This window comes from Athene noctua, chromosome 9 (assembly GCF_965140245.1).
Source record: "Athene noctua chromosome 9, bAthNoc1.hap1.1, whole genome shotgun sequence".
Lineage (NCBI taxonomy): Eukaryota > Metazoa > Chordata > Aves > Strigiformes > Strigidae > Athene > Athene noctua.
The window spans coordinates 4,628,950-4,654,791 of record NC_134045.1 but is presented as its reverse complement, the minus strand read 5'-3'; the positions used below and the strand labels follow the sequence as shown (position 1 = coordinate 4,654,791).

The 25,842-nt window shown below is 48.3% G+C and overlaps 1 protein-coding gene across 1 annotated transcript; it reads right to left on the bottom strand.

Moving 5' to 3' along the window:
* Positions 1-1,147: 1,147 nt before the first annotated feature.
* On the bottom strand, positions 1,148-17,493 carry GFOD2 (Gfo/Idh/MocA-like oxidoreductase domain containing 2). The gene is made up of 3 exons (XM_074913558.1): positions 17,358-17,493; positions 11,429-11,772; positions 1,148-3,395 (listed from the first exon to the last, which is right to left on the bottom strand). Exons 2-3 carry the CDS (start codon positions 11,685-11,687, stop codon positions 2,497-2,499), a joined length of 1,158 nt encoding a protein of 385 aa, XP_074769659.1. The 5' UTR covers positions 11,688-11,772; positions 17,358-17,493; the 3' UTR covers positions 1,148-2,496.
* Positions 17,494-25,842: the final 8,349 nt, after the last annotated feature.

Sequence of the window (25,842 nt, the reverse complement as noted above, 5' to 3'; positions counted from 1 at the left end):
TGGCAGGTGCTTCCCCTGTGTCAGCCAAACAGGGACCGCCCGGGGGAATTGAGGCTCCACCACAGGGACCCACCTCAGCCCAAGGAGGGCTCCTTGGCCCCCATCCTGCTCTGCCTGCGTGGGGCAGCTGGAGGCTGTGGCCAGCCCATGAGAAGCCCATTTCACCTCTGTATGCTTCTGCAGTCAGGTCTCTTGGTCTTGGCACACTCTTTCCTTCACTGGGATCATCTGGAGATGTTCTGTGCTTCCTTCTCCTGTAGAAGGAGTTGTACTTTAGGGTTTTCTGCCTAGTACAAGAACACTGACACAAAGGTTCTCAGTTCAAGGACAGCTTCAAAACAGATTCGAAGTGCATGAAATCAGGTAGAGTTGTTCTGTCTGAATGAAGGCGGCAACTCCCAGGTGAGTTCAGGAGACATTATCTCACCTGCTTTACATAGCACACAGACATCACAGACATCAGATGCTCAAAGCTACAGCAGGCGCACCAGTCCTCTACCTGTAAAGGAAGGTTTGCAGAGATGCAGCTCTCGCTGCTCCACCTGCAAACAGTGAACGAATTCCAGTGTCTTCATCCAGCTCACAGTAGAGACGGGATTGTGAAGAGCACAGGAGCAGCCACGCTCCTGCCCTTTAAAACAGCATAGCAGTAGACTTGTTTCTGTCAGAGTTCTAATGTGTGAAAGTAAACACCCAAAGGTAAACACCTGATTTGCACACTGACCAAAGAAAATGGTCCATCAATATTGAAGGGATTTTGTTTTAGTTGGTGTCTTCCAGCAGCTTCAACGAGTCAGGCAGGAAAGTAAAGATCCTGTTACTCAGAAAAGTTGACAAGTTAAGTCCAAGATAGGCAAGAGGATCTCTAAAACCAGCTACTCAACAGCTGCAGTCTGAGGGAAAGAGCAGAGGTGGGGAATAGATCTTCTGGTGGGACTTAGTTTCCCCTGGTGGTCAGTGGAGACACTTGCTAGGAAAGCACAGAGCTTCTTCCACACACAAACCACCCAGCTGGCAGCAAAAGGGCACCAAGGTAGGGAAGGACACAACAGGTACTGAGCCCCAGGGGTAAGGCTTCTGTTCACATTTATTTGGATGGTTTCAGCTTGACCAAATGAAACACAAGCACACAGCTGCATAAAGAATGCCCTCAACAAACACAACTTTTTATTTCTGTAGAAAACAAGGTATTTTTCAGGAAGGACCAGCTTATGAAACAGCAGTTTGCATGTTAACATACATAAATAGAGGGTTACAATTGAATGGGAAATACATTTTAAAAAAAGCTTTCAAGTACACAAATGTAGTAAAATTGGATTATCCCTTCCACATACCTTCAGAGAGAAACATTTCCCAAACGCAATGAACTGCCATCAGATCTCTCCACTGGACACCAGCTGCAGGAGGGTGTGAGGATGGGCAGGGCCGGAGGGTTGATATCCAGTGTTTGAGATTGAGAGCAGACTTACCCATGACAATTTAGTCCCCGTTCTCTCAACTATCAGGATGTGTGTAGTGTGACAGTTACCCAGCCAGCACGTTAGGAGAGCTGCAAGAGGTTGGAAATACCTCCTTACTTCCGTCTTCAGGTCCCCGGAAGGTTAATGCTGTACAACTTCTTTATCCACGACACGGTGGAGATCCCATGACCCTGGAAGGCATTTATTAACAGTCACAGAAATGAGAACGTGGCCCCGCAGACACAGCACCAGTGCTGCCAGGCAGTAAACACAAACGACGGACAGAGCTTATGGAAAGGAGCTGCTGGATGCAGGCAGCCCCTTGAGTAGAAGGAATAATGTCTACAGATATGGAAGAACAGCACAAATCACCAGACTTCCTGAAGATTTTCCTGCCAACACACCATCAACAGAGAATTCATAGCATCATTTAAATGAAGTGCCAGTTCAGATGAAACTGAAAGACATCTGCCATGTGCAGGAAGTCAAACGGCTGATCCTTATGTTACAAACATTAATCTGTTCCTCTACTTTTTGTCCTATAGGAGTTTAGAGACCTGTTACATCACTAAACTCTTTTATAAAATTTTACAAACCGAGGAATAAAACTTAAATCAGTCCCTAAGAGAGAAGGAAAAGGCATCTGAACAACAGATACTCCCTGATCTTGCTCTACATGCTCTCATGTTAAAATTGGTAAAATAAGCAACCTGTACAACAGGGGTTGTGTCCCATTTCCAAGCCATGCAATGGCAGAGATCCCATGCTTCACTTCATCTACTGCAAGTGCAAAGGGCAATTCAAGTTTTCCTACCAGTCTCCAAGACAAAAACATTTGCAAAAACGGAAACATTTTAAACTCTTTAAACAATTTAAATCAGAGCAGTTCCTATCAGAACATGACATATTTTACACGTTTAAAAAAAACCAAAGGAAGTCAGGTTATTAAATAAGAATCTACATATCTTAAAAACAGAGAGTTTTTTTACTTTACAGCCAGAAGTGTTAATTGTCCTATCTTCCAAAGCAGGAATGCTCATAAGTTATTTCTTTGAAGTGCCTCGCAGAGGTTTTGATTGGCATCTGGTTCCTCGGTCATCACCTCCACAGCCTCCCACTCCCCTGACCTGCTGGATTTCTTGATGGCCTCTACTACACTTTGCATGTACAGACCATCTTCAAAGGAGGCTGCCATAGAGACAGGTTTATGATCCCATGTCCGACGGTCTTCCTGGTCTTGGAAAGACTGCCGCAGTGCTTGCACCATGTACACCATTCCTTTTAGGTAAAGCAGCGGGATGTCTTTAAATCCCTTATCCAAAAGGCCCTTGTTGACAGTCAGAGAGTCTGTAAACAGTAGTTCTTCTTGGAGCGCGGTGTTTTTCTGCCCATATAAGTCTGTCCCACGAGCTATGAGGCGACCAGCAGACCCAACAATCATGACTTCATGGATGAATGATCCAGGCATGTTGAAGTTGAGAGTCACAGTGCAACAGACACCCTCGCTCATCAGCATCTGGAAGAAGCAGAAGTCATCGCTAGTGACATGGCGGATCCCGCTTATAGCTGTGTTCTGCTTCACAAAAGTCTTCAGCAAACCGTGGACCTTCTCTGCTCTCCTGCTGATGAGGTGTGTTAGGAGGTCGATAATGTAGGTTCCCATTGTATGCAGACCGCCTCCTCCCATCAGCTCGTCACAAATCCAGTTGTACTTGTGGCTGAGCAGGCTGCCCCCATAAACTCGTACGTCACAGATCATCACGTTGCCCACATAGTGTTCTTCTATCAACTGCTTCATCTTCACAAAGGCAGGCAGGAAACGGAGAACATTGCCAACGATGCTCATCAGCTTGGGGTAATACCTGGCAGCTGTGACCATCCTGAAGGCATCCACAGAGGTAGCAGCTTTCTCACAGATCACATTCTTCCCTATTCCTGCAGCACAAATGGAAAAAAAAAAATAAAATATATATATATACATAGCACACACAAGCGAAACATGCTCAGATAACCCAAAGGTTGTCAAGAAGTGGGGTTTTTAAGAGTCAGACTTTCCTGCTGCAACTTCAAAGGTAAACGTCTGGGAACTAAAATAGGAAAGCTCAAAGCTGCTTCCAAGATGCTCTGGTTGCAGAGCTGACAAACTCCCACAAAGAGAGGCTCCAAATAAAGAGAGGATTTTTACACGATGAAAGATAAATGGCCAAGGCATCACATGGCATCAAAATAAGATACAATTTGCATGTTGTAGCTATAAAGTTATTTGAATGCCTGTATAGCCAGAGGAAAAAAACCTGTCACATACCCTGCAGGGAAGAGGTGAGCGGAGAGATTTGATTTTCACTTTGTATTCTGCCATCACTATGAATTTAATATTTTAATGGGACATACAAGATACTCATTGGTTTGTGTACAGAATGCAAGAATTAGAAATAATATTTTGGTAGGTGAATTGTTTTAAAAGCATCATTAATTGGAAAGCAAAAGGTTTTGGTCTTCACGTACAGCCTGCTTGTACAATTAGACTGCAAAGGTGGCTGAGTTCCACAAATGAGAGCTGCACTCGGAAACTGACCCACTGCATTTCCATTCCTGCTGATGCACTTTATCTTGTGCTCAGCCTGAATCAATGTGGGCAGTCAGAAATTTATTTTTTATCTTTAAAGCAGAAATGAAGTAATACAAAAGAGCATCCCAGTACAAACTTCAACCAAATTCCTATATTTGGTGCTTTGCTGGTATTCCCCCTTCTTTCCCCATCTTCATCCTTTTTTCATGGAATGCCTTAACTCTTCCACATATGTCTATTCTGATAAAATACTTATCTAAACATTTCTCAATGTAACATCCAGGTGTATACCTAGAAGTCTCCAGACATTAAGTGGTGATGTCAGACCTGAAGGTCAGTCACATCATGCTACAGTTTCTGCCTCAGAATTGCAGGAATTGCTGCACACGGTGGTAGGCACCTCTCTGAAAGCTTCTCCTCACCCAGGAGCAGACCGTGCTCCCTGCTCAGAGCAGCTTTTGACTCCCTGATAAGAAGCTACCAGCCCAAGTGCTTCGATTGGTCTCTTGCATACGAGGGGAAGCCGGATCCCACACTGCAGCTCCTGCTCTTAGCACTCCACCTCCTGGCTGCGGCGAGCAAAGCCTTTCGGGAACCACCTCAGCCGTCCAGGGGCCACCAAGGTCCCGTGACACATCGCTGTGCCCACCTCAGCCAGGGGACAACAACAGCTAGAGAAAACTCAGAACCTGTATTTCTAATACACACAAGCAAAATCCAGTCAGAAAATTACAGGACTACAAATTGTAGTGGTCTTATCCAGAGAAATCCTCTAAATAGAGTCAACAGAATCTTTAACGAACAAAGGGCGAGGTCAAACTTCCTGGGATCAACCTGGCTGCCCACTGGTAACCCCCCCCGTGTCAGAGACCATTTCTGACTCCCCAGTCCCCAGTCCTGCCCCTGAGACAAAGCACAATGCTCTGTTCCATATTCTGCAAGACTAGCTGAAGCATCTTGAGATGCTTCAGTGACTGCTTCATCCACGTTCTTGCTTAGATGGCACTTACCTCAAGCCAGGTTACAGTGAAATACAAGCAAAAAGAAAAAGCATAAGGATCTTCACGGGATCCTAAGCAGATCTGCAGTTCTTCAAGTTTGCGGAAAAGAAAAGCAACTCTCAGTATGTGTACACAAGGAGTACAGCTCTGCAGCCAGTGCTCTGCTGGTGCCATTCAACCACTGCACAAGCCCATCACCCTTCATGTGTTTGGTGGTACAGGAGCTGGCTCAGGGTACAAACCCAGCATGGGAATATTCACTCATGTTGGCTCTTTTTCTGGCAGGTTATTGCCCCAAGTTGGCTCTTTAAGGAGCTGCAGTGTCCACGCAAAAGGCACTGGGTCCCTGCAGTGGGGGACCAAGAGCAGAAGGCCAAGCCAAAGATGAGCACCCGTGCTGCCCAGGGCAGGCAGTGGATCCCAGTGGGCTGCCCTGGCTCTGCTGCCCACTCAGCCTCACATCCGCACTGTGCTCCTTTTGCCAGCGTAGGCTGAGCTACCTGAGGAGCAACACCCGACTGACGCCTTTGTTTTGGGATGGCAGTCAATGCAGTGCACTGACAGCTCGGCACAGCCCACCAAGTGCTGCTGGAGTGCCAAGACAGAGACCTTGGGCACACCATAACACCTCTGGGATAATCCTGCAGTGGGACATCCCCCCTGCTGTCCCCAAGCGCACAGAGATGGCCCTGCAGCAAGGACAAGGGCCGAGTCGGAGATGGCTATGAGGTCGCTTACCAACATAACAGCCATGCCTTCTGTTTTCTGAGGCAGAGCAACTTGCAACCTTCATGGCATTATTATTATTTTGATAATGAATAACCTGAACTTTGTACCATATTGTTTTCTTAAATCACTGCTGCAAAATTTTCTAAGGTCCCTACCAGCTAGGAGACATGAGAGCCACCACACAGCTCTGGTGCTCCTCAGAGCCCACTGTGAGCCTGTTCAGCTCACCAGCTGAGCCCAGGGGAGAAAAGGAAGGTTCCTCTTTCCAAGCGGGCAGGTTAGATCAGCTCACAGGTGGGTTTAAACCCACCGAAGGGGCTGCACACCTGGAAGAAAAGAGGTGGAGCTGTGGAGTTGGGTTTTCCCACCTCAGAGGCAGCAAGCAAGGGCAGCAGCAGCTCTGCCGCCTGTGATGAGGCTCATCGCAGGCTGTCCTAACAACATGCCTCAGGGTCTTCTCTGTGCTCACCGGAGTAAACCCCATCTGCAGGGAGCACAACAGCTCGAGCAGACCATAGCTCCACTGAAGTCCTCCTATTTACAGCTATTCAATTGGTTGTTGCAGGAAGAGGGAGGGAAAAAGAGAATAAAAGGTCACTACTGCCAGGAGTTCTTAAACCGTTTAACTCCATGCTCAGGGGCAAAAGTATCTGCTAGATTCCAAGAATTCTCAAACCAATTCCTGATTTAGTAAATAAACGAAACATTTAGACGGAGGTCTTTTGACTCTCATTAATGTAATACAGCCAAATCATGGCTTCATTCAATGAAATACCAGATTTAAAGGGTGTTCACATCCTATGGAAGCAATCAAAAACCAACAGGCAAGCCAAGACTTATTGGACATCAGAATAAACTAGACTGTTTTCTCCTAACAGAATCCTACATCTCTAGTACATCTCTAGTCAGATCCACACTGTCCATTAGTACTGAGACACTGGCTTCCCTTGTAGCTGCTTACCCATGCCACATCCAAAACTTGCCATACATGAAGTATTTTACTGCTCTGGTTAATAAAATACAAGCACAGAAAACTTGCTGCTTTCTCATGCTACCTGCTGGACGCTGCCCAGAGCTATCACAGGTGCCGGGAAGGGACACAAGCCCCAGCAATTGCCAGGACCACCCAGCCCACTCCTTCCTGGTAGGGAGAGTGCCAGTGTGGGCAGGAGGAAGGAGAAGGGACCCTAGAGCCTGGTGAGACCTTGGGAGGGGGACTGTGTGTGAAAAGATGTGAGAAATGCACCCCAGACTCGAGAGAGTCACTCCGCAATCAGCATGCACGTGAGCTGGGGTCTCCTCTCAGCCTCAGGCCGATGCAAACCAGCAGGTCATGAGAAGGCCACTGAGACCACTCCTGGCCCACCGCTCTATCCAGGAGGTCCTTCATGTCTCACTGAGCAGCCTGGATGGCAAGAGGTCCCGCTGTCCTGTGTCTGGGACATGCAGGTGAGCAAACGCAGCAAACGGACACCCATGCACAGAGCTGTCCCTGCAGCACAGCCGGGAGGGGCCCAGCAGCCACACAGCCTGCCCAGGCAGTGCAAGAAGCGGGCTGGGCTGGGACAGCCTTCTCACCACAACAGCCCCCGCTTCACCCCCTGGGTTGTTTCTCTGCCTGGCTATCACAGACACAGCTGCCCATCAGCAGCTAAAATCCCCAGCCGTGCCTCTCACTGCACGAGGGAAGTGCTAAGGCTTGGACAACAGGCCCAAGCCAGAGTTGACTTATAGATGAATCCTGTATATTTTGTAACTGATAACCATTGTGCTAGTGGGTATTGTACTGGATTATAACAAACCACCTATTCTGATGTAAAAAGTGGAAGTATTGAAGCCTGAGCAACAGGCCCTGAGCCGAAGCTGCTAACTTAGCATGTAGTCATTAACAAAATATGTAAACTCACTAGTGAAAGATGCAGCTTAGACAGAATATAATCAGTAGTGAGGATGAAAGGGGGAGAGAATGTATCCGACTTTCCTTTCTCAGCCAAGGCTGAGAACCCAAGTGTTCGGCCTTGTTAGAAACTTCCTTGGTTCATCCCCCAGCCCCGGCCAGGCTTTGGGTGGAATCAAACAGGAGGATGAAACCAGAAATTTTCCACTCAAAACAAAGGTGCCAGCTATTCTGGCTTGCTGATTTTTGGTATATAAGGCTGGACCCTCTTGCAGCGACTTTGGATGCCTCAGCTGTGGGTGGAGGCACCGTGCAGGATTTCCCACTCGCCGGGACGGGCTCTCCAAACCCTCGCTGTAACCAGGGCTGCCCAGCGCCTGTGGGTCTGGGTGATGGGAACGGGTGCAAGTGGGGATGGATCTTTCTTAATCACTGTTCCCTCTCTCTCTGGTGGTAATGATGTGATGCATTACCCTGTATTTTCCTATTTGCCGCTTTAATTCTGTCTTTTCTTACTGCATGTTTTCTGTATTACTCTGTTAGATTATTTAGTTATCCTCAGTAAAATATGCCTATTCTTTTCACTCTGGTGTCCTAGTTTAACTGGCATCTTTAATCAGCAAAATAATAAGTTACAATGCTAACTACTAAATCTATCCCATGTAAATATGTCCATTGAACTGAAGCACCTGTTCTTTACTCCCCTGAATAATATCAGACACCTGAGGTTGCACCGAGGAAGATGTACAGCTGGGTGCTGTTGAAGCAACCCAGACCACTGCTTTGTCCACTATAAGACGCTGGGAGTGTCTGAGGTTCCCCAGTAACTGCCTGTTTCAGATGTACTTGCTTTGGGAGCCTCCCAATGAATGAACGCTCATTCCAAAACACACTCCTTCATTTCATTTCTTGTTTGCCTATGGTTTGAAAAGCTCTCCGTGCTACTGGTTACAGGGATGGGAAGCACAATATGCAAAGAGCACTCACAGCACGCTTGTTCATCCTGTTTCAAGAACAGGAAATCTGGATTTGTCACAAGACAAAACAGTGATAGATCCCTTTCTGACTCCTTCCTTCATAATTAACATACATGTGCTATAATTTGTAGGGACTCCACAAAATCAGGGAATCAAACAATATGTTGCAAAGATGTCTTAAAGTAGTCAACCAGTATAAACCAAGAGAGAAAAGTAAAAGGTTAATCTACAGCCACTCCGCAAACCATCCATTGGATGGCTGGGCTCAGTACATGCAGCACCATTATCTTTAGCATCCTGAAGAAATTTTACTCTGAGGACTTTTCATGTTCTGCCTCCCTGAACTTCACCTCACACGCAAGCATCCCAAACCTTCCACTCCAGCTGGTAACTCTGCTCTGTGCTCACATAATGCAAAGGTGGATGCATTTTAACTTTAGGACATGAACCACAACACAGATATTTTGTGAAATTAATTTAGTTCCCCCGAGATCAAAAGAGGCATAAATTTTAGCATAGCTTCTTGCTTTGCCTGTTGTGGAGATAAACTGTAAGATTATTTTAATTTGAATTACCCTCTGGGCTTTGATCTGTCTGGTTCATGAACTCAATCCAGTGTTACTGCTTTGTCCTTATCATGCCGAAGTTGTACCTAGGCTTGTTTATGGATGTCTGTCAGTAAGAAATCTGTGCAAACTAATTGCACTGCCTGGAAAAACTGGGTGTCTCTCTCCTCTCTGCCAGAAATAAAAATGTAAGCATGTTTTAAATTAAAAAAAAGAAAAAAGTATAAAAAAATTATACAAATAAGTAATAAAAGTGTAAGCACTTCAAAACAAACAAACCAAGCCCAACAAAACAAGACACACAAGACCACTATCACTGCACTACATCTGATCTTTCCTAAAGTCCAGTCTCTTGGCTAGTAAACATCAATCTATTGTATACAACTCATAGCCAATAATTCTCCAATTATAAACATCACTGTAACAATCTGAACTTTCAGAGAAAACATACTTGTCATCTTTGGCCCTACTCTGATTTTGTATTCCTTCAGAATGCTCAATCACAGCAAGCCATCCAACACTGCCTTAAAATATGTCACGACATACTTGGTAGCAGATCTGTGAATACCACTGGGATGAACCTAGAAAGCTGAAAGACAAGGTGAGCATCACACTGGGTCTGAGATGCCTGCATCGGTTGGCAGATCAGAACATTTCAGGACAGACAGAAGTGAAGAATAAACTACCCTTTACTACTTCATCCATTCATTCCCCCAGCTTTTTTCAGCTTTCCAGTTCTCTATACTTTCAGTCAAGCATACATATCACCTCTGTACTTCCGCACCAGTTTTATCCTCCTTTTCTCCTCTGGATAATGCCATCTTATGGGGTCCCAACCTTTGGTGAAAGAATCTGTCCATTTTAGTTAATAATTCACCAGAGAAGGTTCAATCCTCTCCTTTTAGCCCACTTGATCATCAAGAGCCAGGAGAACTAGTGAAACACTCGTTACATAACAAGTGTTTAAAAGAAATTTTAGCATATTTAAGGAGATAAATTCTAACCTACAGTTCAAATACTCAAAAATCAGAATACCTTAAATTCAAAGGACAGTACTCTAACAAGGTAAACAAATCTAACAATGTGAAAAAAGAAAAAAGCCTGAAATCTCTCTCTGCATATCCAAGTGGCATTGCAAGTGTTTCTGCAGGGAGTTGTTTACTTCCAAAACAAATACTGTAGCGCAAAGAAGCTAAGAACAACAAATCACTCTGCTCACATGGTTTAAGATACTACCCATCCTAAAATTAACTCATATGGATCTCCTGTAAACACACTAAAAATATCACATTTGTTATTTGCAGAATTACATGCAATCTCACATCCATGCTACACTACGTGAGAAGACATTAACACTACAAAGACACATGCTGAAGAATTAAGAAACATCAGGATGCCCAGGCAGTTGGCTCCCACCTCCCTGCCCAACCAGTTCGGGGTGTCATCCCTTCTCTCCCAGACACCTTAGCCAGCCCATCTTGTTGGATTCCTCCTGCTGTCCCCAACATCTTCTCCTCTCCCAGCATCTACCCTCCTGCATCAGGTGGAAGGATTTCTCCAGCAAGTCTGCACCCAGGATCATACCAGCCTGCTACAGACATGGATGTCCAAAGAGAGCTCCAGGCAGTGGCCAGGGTCACAGCATGCTGGCCAAGAACAGCATCTGCAGAGCATTTAGGTTCTAGCTCCCAAGATTCTACTGAGTGCATGCAAACATTTTTTTCAGAGGCTTTTAACTTTCAAGTTCGGTTTTATTTGTGGGGAAAACAGAAAGCAGAGCTGCAACTCCCCCCTACCCCAGGGAAATCTCAGTCTCCTATCGCAGAACACAGGAAGATTTGAAGTGAATTAAGCAACTAAAATTGTTTAGGTTTTTTTTTGGTTTTTTTTTAAATGGGCAGAAAAACATTTTATGCCCTTATCATCATCATCTCTGAAACAGTCCATTTTCATTAAAACCTCCCCACTCTAAGATCAGTCTGAAGACAACGTGAAATATTTTAGCCCAATTAGTTCAAGACTTACAAAGCTATAAGCAACTATAAACAGTATTTTCACAAAAAATTCTAGGTAACCTTTCTCACAGATGGCGCTACCAATTGTACACAAAACCTTTAGCACTGCACTTGCACGTTGGTGCAACCAGAGCTGTGCAGGGGTAACAGCTTCAAATTTCAATCTGCCAATGAGCTATGGATTTTTGGTCCAACTCCAAAGATAGAAAGGTACCTAGAGCCTTCACAGCAATTTGTCGAGTTAGTGGTGGAGGGATATTGATGCAAACCAAATCTACATCCTGGTGCAGCAAGACATCGTCAGTCCGACTCGTGTAGAAGGAGATGTTCATTTCCTCTGCCAGCTGTTTGGCTTCCTCTTCAGTCTTCCCCCAAAGCGCTTCAATGGAGAAGCCTTCTGCTCTCAGCAAGGGTACCAGTACCCGGGCAGTGCTGCCAGTTCCAAACACACCCACTCCAGGAAGCATTTTCATTCTGCACTCATTCAAGCATCAGGGTCTACACGTAGGCCTTTGATAAAATGTTCAGCTCCTCAGCTTTCCGTTCCATCCACAGATCCTAAAACACGAAAAGTTATACATCAGTATAAACAAAAGGTGTATTTTGATATCAAATGCATCTAGCCCAAATGCTAGCTTCTATCCTTCATTCGAAATTCAAAATTCTCTAAGATCCTAATGAAAAAAACCAAAACCCCCCAAACTTGCAATCCATAGAGAAATAGTATTAAGGGACAAGTCTAACAATTCTATTGCAGAAGAATGGTAAGAAAGCAGCTTGACAAAGTCACGAGCATCTTCTGAGCTTCAGAACTCAGGACACACATACAGAAACACACATGAGCATGATGAGACAAACCAGAGATGGCAAGGCACAAACTGGGAGCGACAGGAAGCGTCAAGAGGACAGGACAAAGTCTATGGCACCAGCAGTAAGAGCAAGTGCTGCTGTACTGGTGATGACGTAAGTCTCTAAATGAGATAAAGGTTTGCGAAATGAGGTAATAGCTTTTATTAGACCAACTGAGATAGTTGGGAATAACAGGCAAGCTTCTGAGTATATAAATCTTTCTTCCAAATTAAATAACACAAACTGAAAACAACTACTTAGAGCTTAACAATTTTATAGCAAATAGTTCAGCCACTGCAGAGAACATCTATAAAATCTGTCCTGTGGGGAAAGCCTGGATTCACTGAGCTTGTTTAGCCTGGGGAGGAAAGGGCTGCAAGGAGAGATAATGTCAGTGTTTAAATACATAGAAAAGTGCTTCTCGAAAGGGAAAGGGCAATCCTCTATGTACACTGTGGGCAGTTAAAAGTTTTACTTATCTCGGGACAGTTAAAAATATCTAATTCTGACCATGCCCTTTAATCTACAAGGAATGCAGGGTTTTGCACAGAATTATTATATTCCCTACACATAAACATTTGGTGAAGTCACACTTCTTCTGTTCTTTTAAGTATTTCCTGGTAAATTAATCACTTTGGATCCCTACTTGCCAGCTTGTCTTAGAACTGCTTCTGGCCACAACTAGCTGAACTGCCTTTATCATTCCCCTGAGCGCTAAACCTCAAAGAGAGGTGTCAGAAGTCTCCTCAATCTGCGACACTGCAAGAACCTTAATCTGGCTCTTCTTCTGTGTCTTTTTGAATACTTACCTACTACATCCACTGTTGACCTTTTTTGAATTTTTTTTTTTTAGAAAGAAAAACTTTTTCTTAACTTTAATAATATGACAAATGCAGTTTTCTTTAGAATCTTATAACGAAAAAGCAAAGACCATGTTTAAAAAGAGAACTGGTACCAACACCAGATCAACACCTTTGGAAAAAATCCCCAACAAGCAACAAGAATCATAGTCTATTCTGGAGAGACAGTTACTCATCTCCCCATCTTAAAATACTTGTGCTAAATTACAAGGTGTGAAAGCAAATCGTGACACAGCGCCAGGAAGCACCCGTGTGCAAGTCAAACTACCCACAGTGAGAGGGCTCTGCATGCAAGCAGCACTTCGTTAGTCTGGGGGCTGCCTGTACTGACCAGTGTAACAGAACCCCAAGCCCAGCTGAATTTCTAGGTAGTTTTGTAGTATAGACACTAAATTAGGAACCAGAAACAGCGGCACTTGTGAATATTTATTTTGCAAAACACACACAAATGTTTACAGATGCTATAAAACACCTCATGAAGTATTTACTGAATTAATTCAGTATGTTTTTTCCTTATTCTGTGTGATACTAGGCTTGCAGTGATAAAGTAATTGACTTTCTTTACAAATAACAAAGTTCATCTGAATTTGAATTAATTGCTTTTTATCCAACATTTAGCAGAACTCTCAGATAAGGATGGTATCAAAAGAACTTGAAAATATTTACTGTTCTACATAAAAGGTTGGAAGAATGGCTTGTATTCAGGCTTGTTTTCTCTAAATGACACAAAAATAAAAATCTTGCAACTGGACAGATAGTAAGTATAACTGTTGAAGTCCCCACAATTCTATACTTGGCAGTATACAGGGAAGAAGATAAATGCCTGCAGTAAGAAGAGCATCATTTTTTGAACAGATGCAAACTAAACAAGGTGGAATAGAGGCAAGGTGAGTGTGTGCCTGCTTGCACCAGATTGCACAGACATGCTCAAAGTCATAATTACACAAAATTTCTAGACAAAAGTTTAGAAAGTTTAAAAATGCTATAAAGAGCACACTGCAGCACTTGATGTGCACAACAGGAGACTCCTGCTACGTATAATCAGATAAGCTGATTTCTGTAACACCCCCTCAAGTTTTACTTTTTCCTGTTTCCCATAAAACTGCCTCTTAAAAAAAACCTCAGTCAGGTGGAATTCATTCTAAACTCACTTATTCCCAAAATGTAACGTGCTGCTGTGCCAGCATCACCAGCAGCTACTGGCACAAACCCACAAAAGCCAGTGATTTACCACCGCGGAGACCAGCTCCTGATAATACAAGAACTTAAGGACACCAGCTCACCGCTAGTACCACAACAAACTAAGAAATGGCCAACCCAGCCTCAGCAGCGACTTCCAGCAAGGCAGCCATGCTTTTGGGGTATGAAGACACAGCTTGTGCAGTTATAGGGACCATCAGGGCTGTAGACACCCCAAATCCTGGAACCAGCAGGCTCTGCAGAGAGCAGCACTGACAGAGGGCACGCTCCTCTTCCCTCACCTCCCAGCCACCCACAGTCATTCCCTCACCAGTCTTTGGCCGACAGGGAAGTCCTGGTTTGTCATGCAAGTCACAGAGGGGTGGGTGTGGATGACGAAGGGCAGCAAGACACAATCCTTGCACAGGGCAAGTCACAGAGCACACGTGGCACTGGCAGAACTAGAGTAAATGCTGAAAGAACTGTAACGGGAGGTTAACGAGAGCTCTGGGTCCCCAACCCACATGCACACCCTGCAGACACACTTAAGGGCTAGCAGATGAGACATTCCAGCCTAGGCCACCCTGGGGAAGCAATCTAAAAATCCCCTGTATCAGAATGAGGTCATGGCTGAGGAGAGAGGCAGCTGTAATTAACAGTCTATAAAGAATGAACAGAGACGCCAAAAGAACTGCACTGTAGCACTGGAAAGTCCCAGAGCACCACTCTGGGGAGCTCTACGTGCATTTCTGATACTTTACCTTTAAGGAGGGGGGGAAGTAAAACTGGAAATGATGCAGACAAAGGTGATCAAAAGCATAAAAAAATCTACATAACAAGCAAAGACACCTCAGTTTGAGAAAGATGTCACAGAAGGTAATAAAGTCATGAGTGGCTTAGGATGGAGAAAAAACAATTTTTCAATGTCTCTCACAATACAAGAGTAAATCAAATGGAGCTCAGAGAAGGCAAGATCAAAAGACTCTAAAGGAGGTGATTGCTTGCACCAGATTTCGGTAAGCTGTCAAACACCTTGCCACAGGATACTGTGGACGTTAGTCATTTAGACTGGAGTCAAAAGGAAGGCTAGACAAGCTCAAGGAATCCACTGAGGGCCACTAAATACACAGAAGTCACATCTAGCACAAGTAGCCAAGCTCAAAACTAGTAAAAACTAGCTTCAGCAGCGCATGGAAACAGCTCTGAGAAAGAAACATCTGAAACTGTGACCTACACCAGCTTAGAATTAGGTATGTCTCTGTATTTAATCTAGGACCCAGCAAGCCTCAAACCTTCAAACAAGCCTCAGCAAATTAGTTACATAAATCATGAAAAGCCTTTTATAAGCCAGTCTTTCAGAAATGTAAATCCTTGTGCATTGGTATCTCTGGTGATCAAACACTGCAAGGAACACTTTTCTGGGGACCCTCCCCCAGGAACACCAAAAGGCAGGGCTTTTATATGGAAGTGAAAACCAGACTGAAACAGGTATCTTGCGTGTCAGGAGACACAAAACAATCTCCTTTTTAGAGAGATTAAATAATCAATGCCTGCAACAGCATTCTGAACTTAAATTTCAAAACAGAAACACTTAAAGCTCTTTAATCTTGCTGCTAGCTGCCATTCCTTTTAGTGCTCACAAAATGTTTCCATTCTTTCTGAATTTCAGTGAATTTAAAATCTCATCCTACAGTCACAGACAGGAGCTGTTTGAGTCTTTCAGTATACATAGCAACAAGCATTTATGTGACCCAATACAATGAAAAACCTGTCAATTCCTACAGGATCCAGTTCAATTCCTGACATTGAAGCTGTCAAGAAGTTCGGAAGGGTGAGGTCTCAGAAACTAAATAGTACAGTCAAGGACTGCAGCGTGCAGAAACCATTGTGGACCATTACAGATGGCCAAAGGTAGTAAAATAACAGCCTGTGTCCAGAAAGATGCTGGTCAGGGTAACACTGGCTCTGCAGAAGGAGAAAGCAATTCATACTTCTTCAACTCATCCTAAAAAGTTCTGTTTTGGTTCCAAGGAAGGTGAGGCACGTGCTGGAGGAGCTACAGTGGCACTGTTTTCATCCAGCTGGTCACCACTTTTGAGTTTGCAAAGAAAGCAAAGACAAGTAACAAGGGCTGTGCAAGTAATAAAGTTGTTACTGGTCGTGACATCCTAATTGGATCTTAAGGTTGCATGAGAATCTCTGACAACACAAGAACTACTTGGATTTTCACTCTGCAGCAGGGGTCTTACATCGATGACACTAATGCCGGGCAGAGACCTGTGAGAACAACTGCTGCCTCAGAACTGCCCGTTCTGCAAGGATCCCAGCAGAGGTGGCAGAAATGCACATAGAGACCTTGCTGGCTCTGGGAGCCAGCAAGGTCTCTGCAGAAATAAAGCTGAGGGAATTTCACCAGACCACTCTGAGAAGCTGAAGGTCACCTCATACATGAAGGAATTTTTTCCTGTCAAACTGTTCATCCCGCCTTCTGACTCACACCTACCTGAAGCTCTGTATGTCACGGTTCACGTGCACATGGTTCATGTGCTGATGTCAAAGACACCAACATGCTTTCTTTCCTTAACATGCTTTGAATTCAATGCAAGCAGGTTGTGCGATAACCCACGAGTATAAAGCTTCCAGCAAGTCCCACCACACCCCAAGACAAGGCCGGCACAGTGCTCTGTCCTTCCTGGTCCAGACGTGCAACAGCAAAGGCCCATCTGTGGCACACCGGTTCCTGCTGGTACCGCCCGAGGGCAAAGGCAGCGGCGAGGACCGTGCCAGGCAGGAGCAGCTGGAAAACCGTGGAGACCAAAGCGGCCCTCACGCTATCACTGAGCTGCAAAGCTCGGGGCAGGGCCGCGGATGCCTCCGGCGCGGCCCACAGTGCTCTGCTGGACGAGGCAGGCCCTCACCTCACCCACCTCGCGGGGCTGGACGGGGCAGGCCCCATCACACCTCGCTTCACCTCACCAGACCAGGCAGGCCTCCGCTTCCACCTCACCTCAGGGGGCCGGACCGGTCAGCGGCCCCCTCACCTCACTTCACCGGACCAGGCAGGGCACCCCTTCCCCTCCCGTCCCGTCCACTCCCCTCAGGGCACCGGCCCACACGGAGAAAGTCCCGCCAAGAGCCCCGGGCCCCTCCCCGGCCGCACCCAGCCCAGCGCCCTCAGGCAGGGCCGCGCTCCCCTCCCCTCAAGCGGCCCCAGGCCGGAGGAGGGGGACCGGGGGCGCCCTGGCTTGCCCTTACCTGCCGGCGGAGGGGGCTGCCGGCGCGGCACCGCCCCGCCGAGCCCCCCCGCGCATCCTCTCGCCCGCCGGGCGCGCTCCCGCGGCGGCCGCTCGCTCCCGGCGCGGCGGGGGCCGGCGCCCAGCCCGGCCCTGCCCTGCCCGGCCCGCGCAGACACAAACGCAGGCCCGGCGGCCCCGCCCCTTGGCCGGGCAGCGGCTCCCAAAATGGCGGCGCCCAGAGCGGCTTCCCTCGGCGCGAGGGCGGCGGCCTATCCCTGGGGCGGACAGGGGCGAGCGGAGGCGGGACTTCGGCCGACGGACAGCGCCGGTAGCCAGTAGGAGGTCGGCGCAGCGCCTGCCGAGCTTTGTCGAGGCTCGCCCGGAAGGGGGCTGGGCGGGGCTGGGCTGAGCGGGACGGGCCCGGCTCCCTCGCACCGGGCACCCCGGCCCCGGCCCCGGATCCGGCAGCCCAGGGGCGGCCCCAGCAGCGGCAGCACCCCCGCCCTCCTCCCCCTCCCGCCGCGCTCTGCCCGGGCAGCCCGGGACGCGGCTCGGGGGGGCAGCTCACGCCCAGCTCCGTGCCCGCCGGCTCCCTGCCGGTGGCTTCCCCGAGGTGTGTTGTGCCGTGCCCGGCCCAGCTCAGTGAGGGCTCTGCGTGGGGTGTCCTGGGGCTGGGGCTTCGGATCAGTGTGCCCCGAGCCCTGTCGGCTCCTCCACCCACCCGGACAACCCGGGCAGTCAGATGTCCCGGGTGCAGCTTTCGGCTGGCGGCATCCGCGTGTCGCTGGGAGTCTGAAGGGAAGCTGCTACAAGTACACTTGAAATTGCTCATGTGCAGGGACCTGTAAAATAAGACATTTAGTTTTAACATTAGACATCACTGGTATTTTACTAGGGTTTTTTCTTGTATTTTTCCTGTATTTAACTGTAATGTATATAATTTCATTTATACTTTTTCCTAACTACCCTCTGTAGTCATCACCCACTTGCAAGATGTTTTGAAACCTTTAACTCCTTGCCTGGTAAAGATAAGGCAGACCTTGGACAGTCTGAAAAACAACCTGTGTACATCCCTAGCAGAGGAAACTAAAGAAAACAAGGGCCTAAGAAGATGCCAGTGACTGAAAGCTGGTCTAAACTAACCTCCCTGGAACCAACAGGAGCTGGAGGACGGATGAAGTAACTCCATGACAAGCATGGACACAGGAAACCTGAAGTTCACTAAGGGACAGTGTGAGAAAGGCTGTGGGGACCCCTAAGGAGGGGAGAAGACCCTCACTCTATTTTTACTACGCATGCTCAAACTATGTAAATAAATTCTAAGAATCCATTAGCATTGGACTGCATTTTCTAAGTTATCTAATGCATATGTATGGGTTTCATGTATATTAGTTAGAGTTTTGTTAGTAAGAGTGGCACTTGTGGTGGAGCAATCCCCAGTGCTGCCCAGCACTGGGAATAAAGAATCCCTGCTGAACAGTTATACTCAGTTCTGACTGTGGTGTAAAGCTCTTCGTTTCAAGTCCCCATTGCTCAAGCAAAGCAGGCTGAGGGCAGGATTGTGCTCAGCGACCAAAGATGTGCTTTCAGATACCCTGAGAAGGGCAGAGCAGTGAAAGGGAATGAAAAGCCTCAAACAAATGAATTTCTGGTAATTATTAAGACTAAACCAATGTGATGTATGACAGCTTTGCTTGTGCGTTGCTTTGTTTGTTTCAAAGCTTTGCTTGTGTTTTCCTTCATTTGTTTCTCAAGGACTCCTGACTCCTCAACTGTTTCCTGAGGTCTCTTTGTCTGTTTAGGTAAGATGGAAACGCTCATTAGGCTCCCGATGGAAATCATTGATACCAGACTCAAGGACTTCAGTGGCCACTTGGGCAACGCCTAGAATGAGATAAGGGGGGCTCAAACAAAGAGACACAGAGACCCTATTACATGGAAAACGATTCTGATTTAGGAGGGAGACACCTGGACTTTGCTTCACAGCTCATGCTCTGGAAAAAAGGCCAACTAGCGAACACGGTGAAGAAGACTGCTTACTTCTTCCCTCAATCACTGAAGACCCTCACCCTATTTTCACTATGCATGCTCAGACTTTGTAAATGAATTCTGGGAACTCATGATCATAAAACACCCCTTTCTAGGAAATCTAATGAATATGTATGATTTTGTGTGTGTAAACTGATGTCCCTTGCTAGTTCTTGGGAGCCCTTATGGTGGAGAATCCCCAGGGCGACCCCAGCGCTGCTAATAAAGAATTCCTGCTGAACAGAACAGTTCTGTTGGATTCTGACTGGTGAGTGAATTTCTTTGTTTCACCAGCATGACATGTGAAGATGATCCCCCTGTACAGCCACCATGCTCCACTTGAGGACAGCCCTTCTCCTCATGCTGCACCTCATCTTCTCCCAGCATTTGTGGCAGGTGCACCCGCCCAATGAGAATAGGGCTTCTTGGCTGCTGAAGTGCAGCTGCTATTCACTGCCTTTGTTCTCGGGGCTTCGTGGTAGTTGGGGCCTTTGGCCAATGGGAGCCGCTATTGGCTACAGGTCAAATGGGGCCTGGGTGTAAGTGGATTCCCCTGGGAGAGCCATTTTGAGCTCATCCACTGGTGCAGCACGCTGCAGTTGAGGACTCTTCCCTTGGGTTTGGGTGCCATCCAAGGAAACTCCTTGAGGTGACACTGCCCTGAACAGGTCACAGAATCACCTCAGTTGGAAAAGCCCTTGCAGCTCCTCCAGTCCAACCATGAACCTCACCCTGACCGTTCCCAACTCCCCCAGATCCCTCAGCACTGGCTCAGCCCGACTCTTCAACCCCTCCAGGGATGGGGACTCCCCCCCTGCCCTGGGCAGCCCATTCCAACGCCCAACAGCCCCTTCTGCACAGAAATCCTTCCTCAGAGCCAGCCTGACCCTGCCCTGGCGCAGCTTGAGGCCATTCCTTCTGGGCCTGGCGCTGGTTCCTTGGTTCAAGAGACTCATCCCCCCTCTCTGCACCCTCCTTTCAGGGAGCTGTAGAGGGCCAGGAGGTCTCCCCTCAGCCTCCTCTTCTCCAGACTAAACCCCCCCAGTTCCCCCAGCCGTTACCCATCAGACCTGTGCTCCAGACCCTGGTCCTTGAGGTTGAGAGCCCTCACTTGTTAGGCGAGTGATAAAGCATTTTGGGTTGTTGTTGAACCCTAGGGAGTGGTGCTTTGTTCTGCATTTTGTGTTGTCATTAACCACTAGGAAGTTGTTCTGTTCTCCTCTCACAGACATTCAAAACTGTAATTTGCAGAGGGCTAGTTAATTGTGTTGAGAATAAATTTTCAATTTTTGGTGGTTGGTTGTTTATTTGAGAGCCTCCATAACAGCATTGCACAAGAGGCATCTTGCCTACTCCCAACAGGCTGCACGGTGCTGCAGGAAAGGAAGACCCTGGTGGCAGGACATCAGGCAGGTGCTCCTGAGCGTCTTTTGGTTTTCCCTGGTTCACTGCAAGGGAGCAGGGAGCTTCTGGTAAACTCTGCAGCCTCTGTCTTGCTTTGCATATTGTGTAACACATAGTGTAGCTGTCTGACAATATTGGGCACGCTCTGTTATTAACAGCATCATAATTTCCTGGTCTCCTTTCTCTTTTGCAGAGGGAATGACGAAATGTGCTGTGGAGCTGGAAGGGATTCTGGTAGGAGAGGAGTTCTGTGGAGTCGGCAGTAGGCAGGACGTTAACCCTCCGTCCTGTCAGCACTGCAGTTGGGAAGACTGGGAAGGCACTGCCCGCTGGAGAAGATCTTGCTGAGCCCTGGTCCTGTGGAGATGCATGCAGGTCCCTGAGGGAGGAGGAGGAGGTTGTGCATGGAAAGGGAAGGGCTCATGGTTTTTGATATTACTGACTTATTCTTACTGAGTTCTGTTAACACTCTTCCTGTTTCTGCCCCCCTAATTGGAATGTAGAAAATTATCCTAATTGAGTGAAGAATCTAACTTGCTAAGGGCAGCGTAGGTAAGGCTTGTACTTATGCGCAGTACTCATGGAGCAGGATGGCTCCTGTCCGTCTTCTGCACCAGAGGTTTTGGAAGATGACTGCAGGCATTGCCTGCTTCAGAATCCTTGGTGCCAGCATCTCCCAGCTGGGAGGAAAGTGTGAAGGAGTTCACCTTGTGTACATTCGGTTTCATCAGTGCTAGCAAACATGAGAACTAGAACAGAAATGGAAGGGAAGGAAGCAACAAGTACGTGCCATTGCGCAGTCATGAGGCAAGAGGAGAGGAAGACTTGAGTCTGGAGAGGAACTGAACATCAGTAAGAGCGTGTAAGAGATGAAGAAGTCCAGAGGGGAAAGAAAGAGAAACACAGAGCCTCCACTCTTGTGGATCTTGTACCAGAAGAGTTTTGTTTTATGACCCTCTTGTCAGCAAATATCCTGCTGATGGTCTCTTTTCCCATGTGAGACCTCAGCTGTGCTTCCGGCAGGCAGTTCTGCTGGCTGAGGGAGAAGAGCTCCAGTGAACATCCTTTCCCTCAGGAGATGCCCGTGGCTGAGCTGTGCATGCCCAGCACAGGGGGTCCGAGGGACACTTGAGGTTGGGAGAGGTGCAGCCAAAGCCAAGTGTTTAGGACTCTGCCCTCTTCCTGGCAGAGATGCCCATGGGGCTTTGGGAGCACACCTGCCATGTGGAGAGGTGCAGGATCAGCCCAGGGGCAAGCCAGTGTCCCCAAATTCTCAGCATCACTTGCTTTCTGCAACCCTCCTTCAGTCTTTGACGCAGGAGCATCCTGTGGGACAGGCTCCGCCATCCTCTTCTGCTCCCCGTGCTGCGGTGAAGGTGGTGTTGGGAGCATGCTCACTGGTGGTAGAAGATGGTCTCAGTAGGGCACTGCGCTCCAGACTCTGTTTTGGAGAGGGCTGTGGTAGTAGGCCCCCATCTTGCATGCTCAGTTTGGGCTCTGTCATCTCAGGAAACGGGGAGAAAACAGGGATGGGAGGAATGGGGCACAGAAAATGGGAGGAGGTGGCCATGTAATGGGGGTAATGCCTTTGGAGAAGGGAGGATGCTGGGTCCAGCTTCAAAATGGGGCAGGAGGGTGATTATTGGAAATGCTGACAGGAAAATAAAGCAGAGGAAATGGCAGGTGGGAGCAGGTTTTGCTCTGAGCTGAAGAGGAGGAGAGTTGGCAGGCAATGGAGAGCCTGCGGGGAGCAGCAGAGGTTGTACCCACAGAAGTGGGTGACACAGAGGGGCCTGTGCCGCTGTCTGTGCTGCCCACATCCCTTTGGTGGCAGGGGTGACACAAGCTGTGTCTGACGTGGTGGACATTCCTGTCCTGGTGTCGCTCCTGCCAGAGGTGGTAGGGGGATGCAGGGGGCTGCCTGGAGCACCCCATCCCCACAGAGCAGGAGCCAGGACCTGCGTGCTCATGGCCGGAGCAGGGGGCAGGGGGCTGCAGGGGTCCCTGCCTGGCTAGGGCTTGTACATCCCACGTAAGAGGAACCAGAAAGCTCTGACCAAGCCCAGCCCCATGTCAAACCACAGTGGTCCTTGGTGTTTGCGGGCTGGCAGGGTGTGGGGATCCCCACCTGAGCTCAGCTAACACACTGTATGGGGTGGACATCACCCCGTCAGCCCCCTGTGACGCAGCATAACTCTCCAAGGGTTCCCTGGCGTCAAGCAAAAAGGACTCGGGTGGCGTGGGGAGGCAGTGCTGTAGGAAATTGCAAAACCCTTTCCCCTTGCACCTGCCTATGCCAGCGACAGGGAGCTACTGGGCTATGACCTAAAATACTGGGAAATGGCCATCAGCAGTGCTTGGCTGTGTTATTTGGGTCTGTCTCAGAGCTGAGGGCTCATGGCTGGGATGAAACCGCAGGAGGAATCAAACAGTGAAGAGGGGAGATAAAAATCAGGCTGAAGCAAGAGAAGAGGAAGAGAGGGGAAGCACAGAGGGAACTGCCTGGCTGAGTGATGAGGAGGCAAGCTCCCAGAAGGGCTGCAGCTTGCCCCTGCTGAGCAGTGACCCTCACGCTGCAGGGAGAGACGGGAAGCTCCGAGCCGATCCCGCCGGGCGCCCAGCATCGTTGCCGTGAGTCTATCAGGAAGGCAGCATGGAGGTCCAGCTGGCTGGTGGCTTTCTGCCCCTGCTGCTCCTTGCCTGGCTGCCCGCTGGTGAGTTCCCCTGTGCCTTCACCTCTGCTCTGAACTCTTCTGTAGGAGGTTTGGGACATGACTGCTGCTGCTTTTTCCTCTCCTCTTAGAACATTTAATCCCTGCTTCTGCACCAGCACCTTGTTGCTTCCTTGCAGAGGGTTCCCCCTCTGCAATTGCCCGCACTCAGGCTGTGGGCTCTGCCCATGGGGACCAAATTTCAGGCTTCAGGGCTTTGAACCAGCATTGCCTTCAGCAGCAGGGAGAGAAAACTGTTGGGGAGGGTGGGAAGGAAATAGAGATGCTTCTGAGCCCGATGACTGAGAAGGGGGCCAGCTTCACACGAGGATGTGGATACTCCTTAACACTAACCCAACCCTCCATGGTTGATTTTTTCTTCGGTAGGACTTGTTCACCAGATTCCACCCACGATCGATGTGTCAGTAAGGTTAGATTTCATCTTGCAGTGTCTGGTCCAGCCAGGCTCAAACAGCACTGCTGGGAAGGTGAAGGGGCTTAATACCATGCAAAAGAATGGAAAAAAGCAGAATGAAGGTGGTGTGGAGATGAACAAGAGTTCTGCCTGTCCCATCTTCACAAATGTGAACAATCCTTCTATGAGAACATGCACATGCAGGGTGGAGAACATGACAAACGTCTCTGAGAACAGACATTCTGATCAGAACAAGCACGGTAAGAGACACAACCCACCAACACCTATAGGAGCAGGGAGAAAGGACTGAGGAAGGGGGGAAAGAAAGGAATGAAAGGGAGGACTGCTGAGAAGGTGTGCAGTGACTTCAGCTCAGAGGTTCAGGAGCAATTCTGAAGTACTCCAGAGAGCATTAGGGGATGGGATGAAGACAGAGAGGCTGGGGGTGGGTCCACTACATTTTCTTTGCTTCTCTAGGACTGACCATTTCCCCAGAGCTAGCCCCCTAATCCCACCTCACGCTTCATGAAATGGTGGAGCCTGAGCCCACGGCCTTGGTGGCATGTCCTGCTTGGATGCCACAAGACCCTTCTGCCTCGGTTGCAGGAGGAAGAGGCGTTTTCCCCCTGATCCTCCCATTTTTAATTCTTTCTGAGACAGAGAAATGCTTGTGCACTGCACAGCATTGTGTGTCACTAATCAACGTGCAGTATTTCAATATTCAATGTTGAGGAACACTTAGCAACCAGATTTGGAAAAAAAAAAAAAATCAACTGCTGGAGGAAAGGACAGTAACGTCACTGTATCTCTTATGCGTGACATGTGACAGTGAGATACAACCCCTTGCAAGGTCATATATATGACTTATGTTTCACCTATCACTTATATTTTTGTCTACTTCAGGGACAGTCAGCCAGCCAAAAGAGTCAGTCATCACCATGGAGTGCAGCTTCAAGATTTGGTCAGAGAATCCTGTGGTACATGTGAAGTGGTACAAAAATCCATGTCTGGAGGTGGGGAATCAAACCAATACCACAGCTCTGGGAAAAAACTGTACCAATCTCACCATGTGTGCAGCCAGCATGGAAATCTGTGGGTTTAGGATGTTCATCAGAAGAATAAACTTGACGGACACTGGACACGGCCCACAGGGGACAGTTCCCAGTAAGTGGCACCACTTCTGTTTTCATGAGAGTGATGAGTGGGCAGAGAAGGATGCTACAACTAACACTCCCCCCGGTACCCCCGTGCACCATTTCCCCCAAAAGCATCCTGGGCACTGGAGGAGCTGACAGAGCACGGTCCTTTTGGCACGTACCCCACCACGGAGCTGCTTGGCCATCGGGTCCCTGAAACAGGACCTGCCAGATCCTCCAGCTGCAGCGCGTCACCTGAATGCTGAGGTGGTGGGGGCTGCCACAGCGGGAGTGGGACCGTCGGGCCTGTGGGGTCCAGGTCCCAGCTTCAAAGCAGAGTGAGGAGCAGGCTGTCCTCTGCCTCTGGGCTGTCTCTCACTTGTGTTTCTGTCTTCCAGGCTGTGGCCCATCTCAGACCAATGTCACCGAGGTGGAGCTCTGTACAGGTGAGTCCCCACAGCCCCATGGCTGCAAGGGTGGTGGGCAGGAGGGGCCCTCAGGGAGAAAGAGTAGCACTAAGGGGCTAATACATCCTGATGTTTTCCCATGAGTGGGTGGGAGCCGCTGGCAAACTGGGATACACACCAGCGGATCAGAGGCTGCGAGCTGGGAGAGTGCTCTGATGCTCTGGGCACCCCCTGGCTGAGTTCAGATGAGTTTTTGGAGACCATTCCCCACAGGATTTTGTCAGCACCCCAGGGCTGTGGGGGCTGCGGGTGGTTCAGGGTCTAGAAGCCCAAGTTTGGAAAAGAACTGCCTCCCCTCAAAAGAGGCACCATCAGCACGTGTCCCTGCGTGGTGGGATGGCAA